General features: G+C 44.5%; 2 protein-coding genes and 1 long non-coding RNA gene across 3 annotated transcripts in view; all 3 read left to right on the top strand.

The window, feature by feature from the left end:
• Positions 1–922: 922 nt before the first annotated feature.
• On the top strand, positions 923–5,664 carry LOC121924696. The gene is made up of 3 exons (XR_006102699.1): positions 923–949; positions 2,612–2,662; positions 5,628–5,664. It is a non-coding gene; the product is annotated as an uncharacterized LOC121924696 (long non-coding RNA).
• A 467-nt stretch (positions 5,665–6,131) lies between these two features.
• LOC121925995 (MAM and LDL-receptor class A domain-containing protein 1-like) lies at positions 6,132–9,308 on the top strand. Its single transcript, XM_042458550.1, has 7 exons — positions 6,132–6,171; positions 6,378–6,437; positions 6,916–7,065; positions 7,189–7,448; positions 7,547–7,631; positions 8,789–9,034; positions 9,196–9,308. The coding sequence occupies exons 1-7, from the start codon at positions 6,132–6,134 to the stop codon at positions 9,306–9,308; spliced, it is 954 nt and encodes a 317-aa protein (XP_042314484.1).
• A 108-nt stretch (positions 9,309–9,416) lies between these two features.
• The window catches only part of LOC121925994 (IgGFc-binding protein-like), a 118,606-nt gene continuing 112,655 nt past the window's right edge, over positions 9,417–15,367 (top strand). The window contains exons 1-5 of the mRNA XM_042458549.1: positions 9,417–9,479; positions 9,563–9,834; positions 10,535–11,136; positions 13,086–13,662; positions 14,054–14,253. Of these exons, the coding sequence (XP_042314483.1) occupies positions 9,603–9,834; positions 10,535–11,136; positions 13,086–13,662; positions 14,054–14,253 (1,611 nt within the window). The 5' untranslated portion in view covers positions 9,417–9,479; positions 9,563–9,602. The remainder of the gene's footprint in view (positions 9,480–9,562; positions 9,835–10,534; positions 11,137–13,085; positions 13,663–14,053; positions 14,254–15,367) is intronic.

The raw sequence follows: 15,367 nt of genomic DNA, 5'->3' as shown, positions 1-15,367 counted from the left end.
ACCGACATCGTCTGAAAATCTACCTGCTTTTGTCGGTTTTTTCCAATACAAATTCAGTTTCTGCATGGGATCCATCCCATGTGATAAGCTCTCTACTGCCTTCAGCTTTCCCTGGCATTATCTTTTTAGATATGTTCAAAGCTGACTGTATACTCTTGAAAAGTAATTTTGTTTTTGGCATAAATATATCTGGACAACCGATTGAGTTTTCAACTTTAATAAGAGAGGGGAGTATAATCTCTTATATGAAAAGATGGTGGACTCTCCTTCATGGCAGGTTTCTGAAAGGGGGTGTCTCAGGGCTGATTTTAACAGTGGACCCCTGCATTAGCAAGGGGCTGGACTAGTTGACATTTGGTACTAATTCCAACTCTCTGAGTCTTTTATTCTATGCTTCTGGGCCTGTTGCAACACTGCAGAATTAATGCAGTTTAACACTGCTTTACCTGTCATGGCTCCATCCTGAGGAATCCAGAGTTTGTTGTGGCACCAGAGCTCTCTGACAGAGAAGGTAACATATCCCACAAAACTGCAAATTCCAAGATTCCATAGGATGGAGCCATGGCAGTTAAAGGGATGTCAACTGCTTTATTTCTGCAGTGTAGACACACCCATTAATAGCCAAATACACACATCTGCATGGATGCTTTAAAAAAACTGGAATACATTTACAACCAGGCTACAGGGCCTATACGTTGCAAAACAATATTTGAGACATGGCCTCCTTTTCATTCTTTTTCATGTGTTCAGTATCACATTTGCGGTCACCACATTTGAGACCATGACTGTAGGAAGGTTCACTGGGTGGTCCTTGAATGTGGAGGTGTTATATAGGATGGAGAAAATATTAACTGCATCTTTGTCTTCCCCCCTCTGTGTGTCAAAATTCTCTTTCTTCCACCAGCTGAGTCCAGCTCCACAGTTCTTCCTACAACCTCAACAGCAACTGGTAAGTAACTGAGACCTACATGGATTCAGAGGGAAGGGTTCAGCCATTAAGTCAGAAGCAGAGAACAAATTCATCCACTCATGCGCTAGAGTAGTATTGTATCTTAAAAGTGTCATAGTGGGAGGCAGGCTGAGGATAAGTAGAAGTCTATCTGTGGGATGTGTGAAAATTATATGTATGTATGTATGTATGTATGTATGTATGTATGTATAGGCGGGGGGAAGAGAAAGAAAAAAAGGGGGGGGGAGAGAAATTGGACCCTGTAATTTAAGAACAGACAGTTCTATAAAATGGCCCCTCTCAACTTTTGTTTCTCCTCATTGTCTTGCTGGTTCTTCAGCACATTTCTTTGGGAGCAAGTCCCACTGAAATAAATTGGGCCCACTTGCATTTTATGCTCTCCTTCCTCAGCTCCCAACATGACCCCCCTATATGTGACCGCCAAGGTTGTTTTGCAGTACCTTCAATGGAGCCTTGGACTGTTCTTTGGGAGAGCAAAAACAAAGGGTATATTGATCTTCTTGTGCCCAGAAATGGCAACTCACCTTTCAAATACAGGGCAGCCCGACCCCCATACTATTTAACATTTTAATAAGAAGCACCCTCCAACCCTTCACTTTTCAGCTCCAAAACATCTGGTCATTTAGGACTGGGGAAGGGGAAGTAGGCAGTCTGTGTGGCTTGCATGGTCACCCTGTTCTACCTTCAGAAGCGACACCATGCCAGGCAGACACTTGCATGGAGATGACCAGCTGGCAAAGACATGCTGGTGGCAGCTCCAAAGGATTCATCCCACTCCCTGTGCACATACCCTGTGCAGGGTAAGGGGGATGATTTGGCTCTAGGCATGTGGATGGCTGGATCAGCTGAACTGGATCCAATCCAGCTATCCAAATGGCCAAAAGAACCAGAGGCATCCTGAGGTTTCCTGGAAACCCCGGGGTGTTCCTCAGATTTGCTTACTTTGGAGCCAAGTTGAGTAAAGGGCCAAAACCCATGGATCTACCCAAAAAGTAGCCATACATCATGAAGACTGCCAGCACCAGCTTCAAGGTGAGTGTAGTGGATTGGAAGATGAGATGAAAAAGAAAAAAATGGAGGATGTTTCTCTTGCAATAAAGTGTGGGAACTCTTGCTGGTTAACTGGGAGATCTTCTCCTAGGCTCCCCTAAGCAAGGAATGTTGGGATTTTGACAAATCACAAAACGTTGATTGATTGATTAATTAATAACTGAAAAAGGCAAAGACTACATCAGCTCAAAATGCACCCCTTTGGTTCATGCTGCTGCTTCTGTTGTGTGCCTTCAAAACATTTCTGATTTAATGATGACCCTAAGGCAAACCTATCATGGGGTTTTCTTTGCAAGGTTTTTTCAGAGCAGGGTTGCCTTTGCCTTCTTCTGATGCTGAGGCTGCATCTGCACCACAGAATTAATGGAGTTTGACACTGGTTGTCAATATGGAATTCTGGGACTTGCAGTTTTGTGAGCTATTTAGCCTTTGGTCAGAGAGCTCTGGTGCCACAACAAACTACACAGGATTCCACAGGTCGAAGCCATGCCAGTTAACACAGTGTCAGACTCCATTAATTCTGCAGTGTGGCAGCAGTCTGAGAGTGTGTGACTTTGCTGACAGTCCTGTTCAATTTCCTATTTCTCCTAGCACCTACCACCACCATTCAAACTAAAACAACCACTCCAACTCATAAACCAGGTAGGTAGATTCATCTTCCACAGATTTTGCAGACTGCAGATGCTGTAGAGATCTCCATCCAGTTGAAAGGGCAGAGCAAGTGATGGGAAAGACTTCAGCCTGGGTCACTAGAGCTCTGATGCCAGTCAGAATAGATAAACTTGGACTAAGAGTTGAGACAGATGGCCCTGAAGGGGTGGCTTGCCGCTGCTGTTTTGAACGCCGGGTTGGGGCCATGACAACTTCACACCACACCCCCAACCCAGCTTTTTGCCAGCACAAAAAAAAGTGGCAAAATGCAGCTCCTTTTTGAGCCAGCAAAAAGCCAGCTTTTCCACTGCAGCTTTATGGTGCTCCTGTGGCATGCAGCATATAAACACCATGCCACCAGACCTCCACAAAGTTGCCCACCATGTGGTTGGGTGGGTGGCGTAATGCCAGGAAGGAGCAGCATCAGAACATGCAGCATCTAAACTCCGCACTTCGACACCGCCCCCAAGCTGGTGCAAAGGAGCGGTCTGTTTCATCCCTAAGTGGGCCAAGGGACTAACTAAGAAAGGCAGTCTATGAGGGTTCTCTGTGTCCCCATCCCTTCTCCTGCCTGAGTTGAATGAGACCACCTTTTATCTAAAGAACCCACTGCTACCACCCAATGGTTGATTCTTTCCACTTTAGCAATGCACTGGGATGTTGATGGGGATTCCACTGCCATTCCCCTTGCTGACCATAGGAAAGAACTGGGCCAAGCTAAGGCAGGTGAAAAGGAGCGCATGAAAGGCAGAGTAAAAAAAAAGGCTTTATTTCAGTAGTGTCACTAGAAGGGTGTGGACTGCATCAAGTGACAGTCCTAAGAAGGGGCGACACCACTACTCCTCCAACACCTGCAATTTGGCAGAAACCAACTGTGGCATTTGCCTGTATCTCTTTAACATGATGAAGAGATGGTGTGAGGGTGGGTGAGGCTCAATGGGAGGAGAAGAAAGAGTCCCCTGGTTTCTTAAAAAATATATATATTATTTACATAATGGTAATAGTTGTGATATAAACAACTAGCACAGTTAAAACTATACCTTTAAATTACAACGCCTTGGCCACAAAATACATGTGTTTACATTTACATAGTTTCATATAGTTAAAGTGAAAATTTTGTATAGTGGGCTCTCTTCTTATGCGGGGGATCCATTCCGGACCCCCCCCCCCCCCTGTAAGGGAAAATCCGCGTATGCTTGCACCCCATAGGAAACAATGGGCTGCATGCACGCGGCGACGATGTGACGTGTGCATGCAGGTGCATGCACCATTGTTTTTATTGTCATGCAGCTGCTACATAAGCAGGAAGCCACGTATAGTATGCCTGTGTTTGACATGGGCACACTATAAAATGTAGTGTTTTTAAAGACAATTTTAAAAAATTAAAATTTGAATTTTTTAGTTTTTTAAAAATTAAAAAAATATTTTACCAAACATTTTACCAAATTTTCAGTTAAACTACATGAAACAATGTATATGTAAACACATTTATTCTGTGGTGATGGTATTGTAATTTAAAGGTATAGTTTTAATTATGCTAGTTATTTATATCACAACCATTACCGTTATGTTCAGTGATATATATGGAAATTATGATTTATGAGTAAATTAGTACAAAAACATTACTCAGGATTCTGTATGGGTGTGATATGGGAGGAGATCAATGACAGGGTGGCATCATGAGTTACCACACCAGGTGACACCAATCCTAGTGATGCCACTGCTTTATTCTAAGTAAGGATAGTAGATATCTCTCTACATGTAGTAATAGAGGGTTGTGACCATTCAAAGAGAAATAGGGCAAACAGGAAAGGAAGAGGAATAGCATTACATGTCAGGAATGTTTTCACCTGTGAAGAGATCCAGGACTTACATCCTGGAAGCCAAGGGGAGAGCATCTGGATAAAAATGAAAGAGGAGGGAAACAACAGAGATGTTATGGTGGGAGTCTACTACAGACTCCCAAGTCAAACTGAGGAATTGGATTATGCCTTTCTAGAACAGATGACCACACACTCAGAAAGGAGAGATATAGTAGTGGTGGGTGACTTCAAATCCTTCTTTGGAGTTCTTTAAATAGAGGCTGGATGGCCATCTGTAAGGAGTGCTTTGATTGTGTGTTCTTGCATAGCAAGGGGTTGTTCTGGATGGCCCTTGAGATCTCTCCCAACTCAATGATTCTATGATTCTACATGAAGAAACACCTTGATCTTCAGGCACAGACAGAAGTTGAACGTTACAAAATAAATCATTTCAGCCAAATCAAGAAAAGAATCAAAATATTGTAACTGAATTAGCTGGTACATTCTCCTAGTCCTACTCACAAATCACATGGGATCTGTAATCCTTGATGTTCATGGGATAGATGAGAGTTTGGACTGCATTGTACAGCCTCCACCAGCCTTTCCAAACCAGAACTATTTGTGAGAAACCCCTCTTGTGCTGATCAGAGAAAACCAGAGACCAAGAGAGACCAAAGCCTCGTGGTACTTTCAGACCTTTTGAAACCACTGCTCATTTCATTGGGCAACTGCTGTTTTGTCACTCTGTAACACTGAGCCTCATTACTGTATCAGCAACTGTATCTCCTTCCACAGTTAAGCCTCTGTTGTCTGGAGAGAAGGCTCTGATACTGAGAGGGCTCCTGATTATAAAACAAAAAATATTTCAGTCGGTCTGGGAACAACTGGAAATTGGAGCCACGCTGTCTATGATTTCATCTTGTGACCTAGGAAAGAAAAGAGTAAACAGACATGTATTATCACACAGTCTTAAATGTTTGGGTATGCTATGTTAAGGGTTAGGCCATCCAGTGTTCTTTGAAAAAAGAAGACATGATTAATCCACACAAAATGCAGCCAACACCTGACCGTTCTATTGAACATCCTTCAGTACATCAGCTCAAAATGCACCCCTTCATCAATTTATCAATGTATTATTATTTTTTTCCTCCTAGTACATACCACCACCATCGGGACTAAGACAACCACCCCAGGTACGTGGCTTCATCTCCCTCAGCTTGAGCAAATGGGGTGTGGATGTGATCGCCACAGAGAAGAAGCAGAGAGAGTCTCTTAATACTGCATTCAGAGCTCAGAAAAATATTTATTGACTTGTTTATGTATGCTTTTATTTAAATGTTTCCATCCGACTCTCTGGATATCAAGGTGGGGTGCAATAAACCAATAGGCTCAGTTTTAAAACAATGTAAACAATAAGAGTGCATTTTATAAAGCTATAAACTTATTGAACAATTTGAAAAGTTAAAAGAAAACAGATTGAAACAGAAGACTTTAGAGCTATTTGAAACCATATGCACGTACAGATTTGAGTAAAGCCATTTAGGCCTCCAAGGCTTTTGTAAACAACCATGCTTTCACTTGGCAGCAAAATGACAGCAATCTAGGAGCCAATCAAGCCTCCAAGAGGAGGGCATTCTATAAATGTTTCCTATGTCATGATGCCTGTTAGGTCTTGCAACTCTGTTGATATGGTGAAATGTTAACCAAGTCAAGATGCATCCCATGGTTAACAATCACCTTTCCTGACCTTCCTAGCAATTTTCTCAAAAATGGCTTTCACTGTCTAATTTTGACTAAGTTTTTGAGTGCACGGATTGCATGAGTTAATTAATAATCATAAGACAAATAATTTGTCATCCCTTGGTTAGTGTTCTTATTCAACCCACTTTTCTTGATCTTCCTAGCTCCTACAACCACTACCACCACCACCAAAACTAAGACAACCACCCCAATCCTTACACCAGGTATGTGGATCCATCCGCCACAGATTTTTCAAATGAGGATTGAGACGATGGACAGAAAAAAGGCAGAGAGAGAGAGATTGGTTTTATCAGAACTATGAGCTACTTGTCCTGCTGGAGACTGGGCCTTTTGACATGCTTGAGAAATGGAAGTGTAGAGGATGTTTTCCACAAGACTCTAAAGCATCTACCTCTTACCTCCTGGAGCATATAGTTTAGATAAAGGTGGGTCTTTGCAGAAAGAAGAAAGAAAAGGTTGGAGAACTACGATGACATTGCAGAAACCACTAGCTCTCCAGCATTTCACTCTAAGTGAGTCTCAAGCAACACCTGAAGGGGAGCTCCAAAAGGGGAGCACCAAAATGGCAGTGGCCATTCAGCTTCTGGAAGTTTGTAGATAGGATGCTTTTGCACAGCTGAAGTTGGAACCCTCATAGTCCTACCCAAGTTCACACCAAACTCTTTTCTGTCCCTTTGTCAGGTCCCTCCACTTCATGCAACTTCTCCTGCTCCTTCGATGTGGACTTCTGCTCCTGGACACAGTCAGACACTGACAGCTTTGACTGGACACGACACAAGGGACCAACGTCCTCAACAACCACAGGACCCTCTTATGACCACACCACAGGAGGTAAGGAATGGAGGCTGGGCAAATGGATCTCTGCCAAGGGAATCTGCCACTCTTTCAAGTTCCTTCCAGTTTCCCACCTTCTGCAGAAGATCCCTTGTGTTGACAGTTAGCTTCCCTTTTCAGAGGGCTACTTCATCTATCTGGAAAGCAACGACGCCAACCCAGGGGACATGGCACACCTAGTCAGCCCCACCTGCGCCTCCCTCCGACCCCATTGCTTCCACTTCTGGTATCACATGTATGGAGTGGCCCGCACAATGGCTCTGCATGTCTATGTGGTCTCTGGTGATGGAGCTCCTGAGCTGGTCTGGTCTCAGATGGGGAACAAGGGCAACCGGTGGAATAAAGGAGACATCACTATCACTCACACAGGAAGGCTGCAGGTAATGGAGACAGTCTCAGCAAGGCTACCATGGGCCTGGTCAATAATGCAGAATCTTGTCCAGTTGCAGAACTGACTGGAGATGTTTACATTTTGTAGATAATCCTGGAAGGCGTGCGGGGAGAAGACTTCCGCAGCGATGTAGCTGTGGATGACATTTCTGTGACAGAGGGATACTGCCCAGGTGAGGCCCAGCTGAGGCTCTGCTCTAATTCTTCAGAACATTAGAGTGCTGCCTCTTTGGGAACAGCGTTGGGTTTCTGAAAAACTCACTGTCTTTCCTTCCCAGTCCTTGTTTCATATTGTGTCCTGGGTATTTCTGTTTTCATCCTGGGCTGAAATTTGTACAGCATTTGGACACATTTGTCCAAGTATGATTTTTCTGTGCAATTGGCCTAATTTACACAAATTTGTCCCATTGACTCAAGTGTGTTTTTGCATGGTTTTCTCAATGTGTGACATGCGACATGAATTTTAAATTTTAAAAAATACAATTTTCCATCATAGGGCATGTGGTAACCACAACCACAACCACAACCACGGGCAAAACAACAAGTCCAGCTCCTCCAACCTTAGGTGAGTCTCTGATGGGACCCCTAGGAGTCCAAAGTAGCATGGGAGGCTTCCCCTGGTTTTTCAGGTGTTCCACCTGAATTCATAGTGCCAAAAAGGATAGATGAAAGCTAAGCATTTTCTGGTGTAGCCTAGGTTGCCTTAGAAGGCTCAACAGAGCTAACTGTTCTGTAGATTTACCCCCGAGTAGCAATCTGATTCTAAGGCTGCACCTACACTTCAGGAATAATCCAGTTTGACATCACATTAACTCCCATGAGATTTGTAGTTTGTTATGGCACCAGAGCTCTCTGACAGAGAAGGCTAAATGTCTCACAAAACTGCAGTTCCCAGAATTCCACAGCATGAAGCCATGGCAGTTAACGTGGTGTCAACTGATATTATTTCTGTAGTGAGGAGGCAGCCTAAATGTGGTCCAAAGGCCCAGAAGGTTTGCCAGCTAGGTTCAAGGAGTGAGGAGTTCAGGAGGTAGCTGGATTGCATGAAGGTAGAAACAGGTGTGTGGGTTTTTACAGTGTTTGAAACCAGAGAAAACATTTAAATCTTGCTCTGATGGTGGGATTTCTGACCAGCATAGCAAACACTTAACAGGTCTCTCACATCAAGAGGGTAGTAGTTTTTGCCCACATCAGTTTGAAATTGTATTGATTATTAAATCAGGGTGGTGCTTTATCTCTCTCAATTGCAAGAATAAAGGAGCATGTAGTGGTTTTGCTTGCTGATTCCTCCTTTCCAAATCTACTTCTGACTCCTTTCTCTTCCTTGCAGAGTCCTGTGTGGTGTCAGGCGACCCCCATTACTACACCTTCGACAAGCAAACCCACCACTTCATGGGCAACTGCACCTACACCCTCTCCCAGCTGTGTGACTCCAACATCTCCCTCCTGCCCTATTTCAATGTGGAAGCGACAAATGAACACAGATGGGGCAACACCCAGGTGTCCTATGTTAGAAGCGTGGACGCTGATGTCCACGGCATCCGGGTCACACTGGAGAAAGGGGGGAACTGTGAAGGTATATGGCGGATGTGGAAGGGTGACCAATGTACCTTGAATAAGCAGTGCATCTAAATAGTATCCCTCCTGCTGATGTGTCTTCTCAGGAGGGGTTCTACCGTAATCTTTCCTTCTCCATCATCCTCAGCCTCCAATGTCCATGCCTGAATCTCTCTCTAGGTCAATGGAAAGGAAGCCGATGTCCCCTCCACACCAACACCCGGTGTGTACATCTGGCCCAGTGGCTTCTACACAGTGGTTTCAACCGACTTTGGGTTGAGAGTCAAATTTGATGGAGACCATCAAGTGGAAGTGACTCTCCCAAGCACCTACAAGGGCAAAGTGTGCGGTTTATGTGGCAACTACAATGACAACCCCGCCGATGATTTCCACAATCCCCGTGGAGAACAAGAGCCAGATTCCACCAGCCTGGGGAACAGCTGGCTGGTCTCCAACCTCACCAAGTAGGTCACTTGCATGATAGAGCTATGATCCCACCCCCAAATGCTGCCATGAACCAAATAAAGGTGTTGCTTTTGCTTTTCAGTTGTTCTTCAGGGCTCGATCCTGTCTGCTCAGAATCTGTGATGGAAGCAGCTCAGAGCAGCCGTTTCTGTGGACTCATTACAGATGCCACGGGGCCATTCAGGCATTGCTATGGCACTTTGGACCCAACAGGACATTTCACTAGCTGTGTTTATGATCAGTGTGCTCTGCCCCAGGATCCTGGATCCCTTTGCAGGAACCTACAATCTTATGCAGATGCCTGCAAGTCCCACGGCATTCATGTCGAACTCTGGAGGAATGCCACCTTCTGCCGTAAGTCTGGGGACTGATAGTTCCTACACCTTCCCCGGTGGAGGGAGGGGGGGGCAGAGAAATACCTCAGAAGATGGAGAAATATTGAAAGAGATAAAATATGATGAAGGGACATTTGTTCCCTCCAGTGAGAGGAGGGCTGCCTCTCGGTGATTTTCAGTGTCTTCTGTCTTAGTAGTATGGGCTGAATCTCCCTTATCCAAAATGCCTGAGATCAGACGTGTTTTGGATTTAATATTTTCTCCATATTTGGGAATATTTGCACATAGTGAGATGGGAACCAAATCTGAACACAAAATATATTTGTGTTTCATGTATACATGATTTTGTATACAATATTTTAATAATGTTGTACATGAAACCAGGTTTGTATATATTGAACCATCAGAAAGCAAAGGTGGCACTGTCACAGCCACCCATGAAAGAAGTTCTGGTTTTTGAAGTATTTCAGTTTTCAGAATTCCATATAAAGGAGACTCAACCTGTATTTTTAATTCTCATGTATGATTTTTAACATATTTTGCCTGTGGAGTTTCAAAAGCTTGCATGATGTGTTTTGTGCATATTGGTTGCCCAGCAAAGGCATTGCTCTTTTGTCACTTTGGAAGTTAAAAACAAGTATTCATAAATGGAGGGGGGAGGGGGGAGGGGGAACTTTGATTACTTACTTACAGAGCCCTCCCCTAATTGCTTTCTGCAGCCATCTCCTGTGCACCCAATAGCCACTACGAGCCATGTGCCAATGCCTGTCCTGGTACCTGTGTGGATCCGACAGCTCCTGGCACCTGCAGCCTTCCATGTACAGAGGCCTGTGTCTGTGACAGTGGGTTCCTCCTCCACAGTGGCACCTGTGTGCCCAGCCATCAGTGTGGATGCTGGGAGAAGGGCAAGCACTACCCTGTGGGCACTGAGTTTTGGACAGACAACACCTGCTCTTCCAAATGTGTGTGCCCCAGGCGAGGAGGGCGGCTAGAGTGCCCCAGTGCACACTGCCCGAAGGACTATTTCTGCGGAGTTCAAAATGGGATGCCAGGCTGCTACCCTCACACCTATGGGGTCTGCCGAGTCCACAATGACCCCCATTACAACACCTTTGACAAAGCCACCCATCACTTCATGGGCAACTGCACCTACACGCTGGCCAGGTTGTGCACCAACACTGCAGGGTTGCCTTTCTTCAACATTGAAACAAAGAATGAGCACCGTGGTGGGAACCCATCTGTCTCCTATGTTCAGAGAGTCCTGGTAGAGGTTTATGGGCAGCAGATCGAAATAGTAAAAAATGACCATAGCCATGTGCTGGTAAGTGATCAGACATTCTTGTCCTCTGGCATACCACAAATGCACTACCATCAGGTATATCACATGTACTCTCACATTTAGTTGCACATGAATGCAAAATTGTCACATAGCTCCATGAGTGCAAGGTTAAATGAAGTGATGTTATTGTTGATGATGATGATAACTGCCATTTACAGTCACAGATTCATAATCTAGAATTAGGAATTCATAACTGCTCATATTCAGTAATACTAAGTCACAATCAAGGCACTCTTGCCAGGATCGTAAATACTACAAATCCCACCTTAACAACCAACAGCCATGTCAAATGAAAGAGGTCTGTTCAGCTGCTGATCAGGGTGCAAGGAGAAGGGTGTTTACAGCCCATTCGTGACAATGAGGAAAGCTGCAACAATGAGAAGCAAACGTTCTGTTGCATTTTATTGTTGCAGGTTTGTTCACTGGCAAGAGTAGTTGCACTCTGATTAGCACCTGAACAGACCTCCTTTACCTGCTGTGGCCACTGGCTCTCAAGGTGGGTTGTAAGGGGAAAGGGTCAGGCCAGGAAATGTTGCTTATTTATTTAGTTTACTTATTTCATTTATTCCATTTATTCATATGCCACCTTTCCCCTGGATTAGGACCCAAGACAAAGCATAAGAGCCTTATTGAGAAAGCCAAAACAGATCAGGAGAGCCGTGACTTTCTCCTTGCCTCTCTGCATGCTGTCGTAGCACTTCTGTTCTCCTTCCAAAGGGAGATGGTTGGAAAAGCATACCTTTGGCCAAACTGTTTTTCCAGTGTGACAAAAGATATGCTTTTATTACTGTCTCGCAGGGAAGAGAACGGAAGCGTTTTGTCAGCATGTGGAGAGGCTCAGAAAAAGCTGCTGCTCTTCCAATCTATTTTAGCTTTTTTTTTCTCATGCGACAATCATAGAATCAGTAGGCAGTATGAAGCAGTATATAAATGAACCTTGTTTGTTTGTTTGTTTGCAGAAATAATCTGATTTCATAGAATCATAGAATCGTAGAGTTGGAAGAGACTACTAGGGCCATCCAGTCCAACCCCCTGCCATGCAGGAACTCACAATCAAAGCATCCCCAACAGATGGCCATCCAGCCTCTGTTTGAAGACCTCTAAGGAAGGAGACTCCACTACACTCCGAGGGAGTTTGTTCCATTGTCAAACAGCCCTTACTGTCAGGAAGCTCCTCCTAATGTTGCTAAAAACAATACAATTTTAAAACACTTTTAAATTTTAAAATATCACTCCAAAATAACGTGTTAAAGAACAATATAAAATCATGAAAAGGCTCTCTCTCTCACATCCTCACCAAGCAAGCCATGGGACCAAGAGAAGTTTGTGCAGTTTGTAGGTACCCATTAATAGTCATAACGGAGTGGTATTTACTCCTTGAGAGCCAGCATGTCAGAGTTGGGGTATTTTTCATTTTTGGGAATACAAGTAACGTACTAATACCTGAATTGCATTTTTGAGCTGGTGAGAGATGCAGCTGAAAAAGATAGGAGGGTCTGTGAAATGGAGGGAATCCAAGCATAGTGCTTGGTGTGAATTCACTCCTCCCACCATTTCACAGATCCTCACATCTCTCCAGCATTGTATCACTATCCAGCCTTGCAAAAACAATATAAAGGGATATATTACACTACTTGTACCAGTGTGGCATAGTGGTTTGAGTGCTGGACTGGGACTCTGGAGATCAGGGTGTGGTTCTCAACTTGGCCATGAAACCTACTAGGTGACCTTGGGCAAGTCACACTCTCTCAGCCTCAGGGGAAGCCAATGGCAAACCTCCTGTGAACAAATCTTCCTAAGAAACTCCGTGATAGGTTTCCCTTAGGATCTCCGTAATTCAGAAATGAGTTGAAGACACACAACAACAAACAGCAATAAATTCACTGCTAGGATGTTTCTTCTTTCTGGATTTCTCTTTGACTCCACTTTAGGTGAACAAAGTCCTAACAACACTTCCAGTGCACAGGCTGAATGGTTCCATCAGTGTGGAAAGGAATGGGAGATACATACGGCTGGAGACGGATTTCCGCCTGTCTGTCTCCTATGACGCTGACCACTCAGTAGAAATCTGGGTGCCCACCAGCTATTTCAACCAGACCTGTGGTATGTGTGGGAACTTCAATGATCACAAGGAGGATGACCACATGATGCCCAATGGAGAGCAAGCCAGGAGTTCCACTGAACTGGGAAATAGCTGGCAGGTTCCAAATGCAGAATATGACCGCCCATCTTGCGGTGCTCCAAATCCAAATGTCTCCCATTGCCCTCCAGAAGAAGAGGATCTTTACAGCTCAGAGGCCTTCTGTGGGCTTCTGACTAGCAGCCAGGGACCTTTGGCAGCCTGCTTGTCCGTGATCAACCCTGGGAGCTTCTTTGAGAGCTGTGTCTTTGACCTGTGTGCCTTGGGTGGAAGCCAGCAACTGCTCTGCAGTGCACTGGAGGCCTACGCAGACACCTGCCAAAGAGCCAGCGTGGACCTCCCCAGCTGGAGAAATGCCACTTTCTGCCGTGAGTAGAAGTCCAGAATAACTCCTAAGGGAGAAGACATGCAATCATTTTTCAGAGATAGCCCATAGATCCCTTCCCAGCAGTTGAAATGCTACAGTCTGTAGTGTCAGAATAAGAAATGCCAATTGCAAACTGTTTCCAACTTTGTGCTGGTGTGAAGAAGAAGGTCTTGTAATTTCTTTAAAAACATGACTTCAACATGCCTTTAAACCTTACTAAGTACTACGTGATGGAGAGAATATTAGTTCTGCAAAATAGGCATGCCTTTAAATATGTACAGAAGTGCCTGGAAAACTTTGAAACTCCAGCCAGGCTTCCAGACTTTCCTCAAGTACTTCCATGTTGTTCTTTCTAGATATTGACTCCATGCCTTTAACCTCCTTTTTTGCAGCACTCGCCTGCCCTCCTGACATGCACTATGACCCATGTTCCACTGGCTGCCCTGCCACATGCTTCAAACAATGGGTCCCTGAGAACTGCACTCAGCCCTGCGTGGAAGGTTGCGTTTGCAACTCTGGGTTGGTGCTTAGCGGTGGAGACTGTGTGCCTGTATCGAGATGTGGTTGCATGTACGCCGGCCAGTACTACAGTGTGAGTAAACAATGGAGACTCTTTGGCAATGTTAGTGATGGCTCTCCCCATCTCAGCACCAGGAATCCTGGGTGGAAGAGACATGTAGAAAAGCATACCATCATATCTTTTATTTTGTTGATATATACTATGCTAGTTGACCCAGCATGGTATAGTGGTTTTGAACATTGGATATGACTCTGGAGACTAGGGTTTGATTCCCTGCTTGGCCATGTAACCCACTGGGTGACCTTGGGAAAGTTATATACTTTCAGCCTCAGGGGAAGGCAATTACAAACCTCTGAACAAATCTTGCCAAGAAAACCTTGTGGTAAGTTCACCTTAGGGTTGCCATAAATCCAAAATGACTTGAAGACACACAACAGCAAACAAGGCTAGTCTTCTTTTATTACGTACAAAAGAGTTACCATTCCTCCATGCCTTTATTTTCTATCTGGTTATGAATTACTTCAGGGGTTGCAACTAGAATTGGGGGGGGGGGATTTTCACCCCAAGACACCTCCACCTTCAACAAGTTGCATAGATAGATTTCAGCTGACCTAGAAGACCTAGACATCTTTTCCGATTTTGGTTTGGGCTTTGTAGGGTGAGGATTCTTTGGGGATGGACACAAATTTCCACCAACCACTCTATTTAATATTCAGCATGAGTGTTTGAAGAACAACTTTTCAACCCATTTTAATGAACTGGCTACAAAGAGCTATGGGTCAATTTTCACCCAGTGTGGCTCAGAGCTGCATTTCAGCTGACCTGAAAGTGACATAATGTTACTTCCAGCTTTACTTTCTGGCTGAAAATCATCTAATGAAAATGGGGGCTGTGGAGGATACATACATACCCAATGTGCTGTATTTTGTTGTGACTGGGGGGCAATGTTCTACCCAATTGTTTTTGTAATTGTAAGGACTGGGGAGATTTGAGGGGTCTCCTGGTGGCCTTGGGGAACAACCACATTTGTTCCAGGGGGGTCATGTTTTCCTTGGCTTGTACCTTCCTTTCCCTGGGAGTTGGACTGGATGGCCTTTGTGTTTCTTCCAGCTCTATGATTCTATTATTCTATCTCGTCTCCAAAGGAGGACTTGGTGAGTCCAGGTTGAGTCTCCTTTATCCGGAA

Source organism: Sceloporus undulatus, chromosome 3 (genome assembly GCF_019175285.1).
Source record: "Sceloporus undulatus isolate JIND9_A2432 ecotype Alabama chromosome 3, SceUnd_v1.1, whole genome shotgun sequence".
Lineage (NCBI taxonomy): Eukaryota > Metazoa > Chordata > Lepidosauria > Squamata > Phrynosomatidae > Sceloporus > Sceloporus undulatus.
This window is presented reverse-complemented; position numbering and strand designations above follow the sequence as displayed.

Excerpts from the sequence above, each read along its gene's own strand:
- LOC121925995 (XM_042458550.1), top strand. The coding sequence starts at position 6,132 with ATGCCTGTTAGGTCTTGCAACTCTGTTGATATGGTGAAAT. Across the intron at positions 7,449-7,546 it reads CTCACACAGGAAGGCTGCAG|ATAATCCTGGAAGGCGTGCG; the intron begins GTAATGGAGACA and ends TACATTTTGTAG. Across the intron at positions 9,035-9,195 it reads GAAAGGGGGGAACTGTGAAG|GTCAATGGAAAGGAAGCCGA; the intron begins GTATATGGCGGA and ends ATCTCTCTCTAG.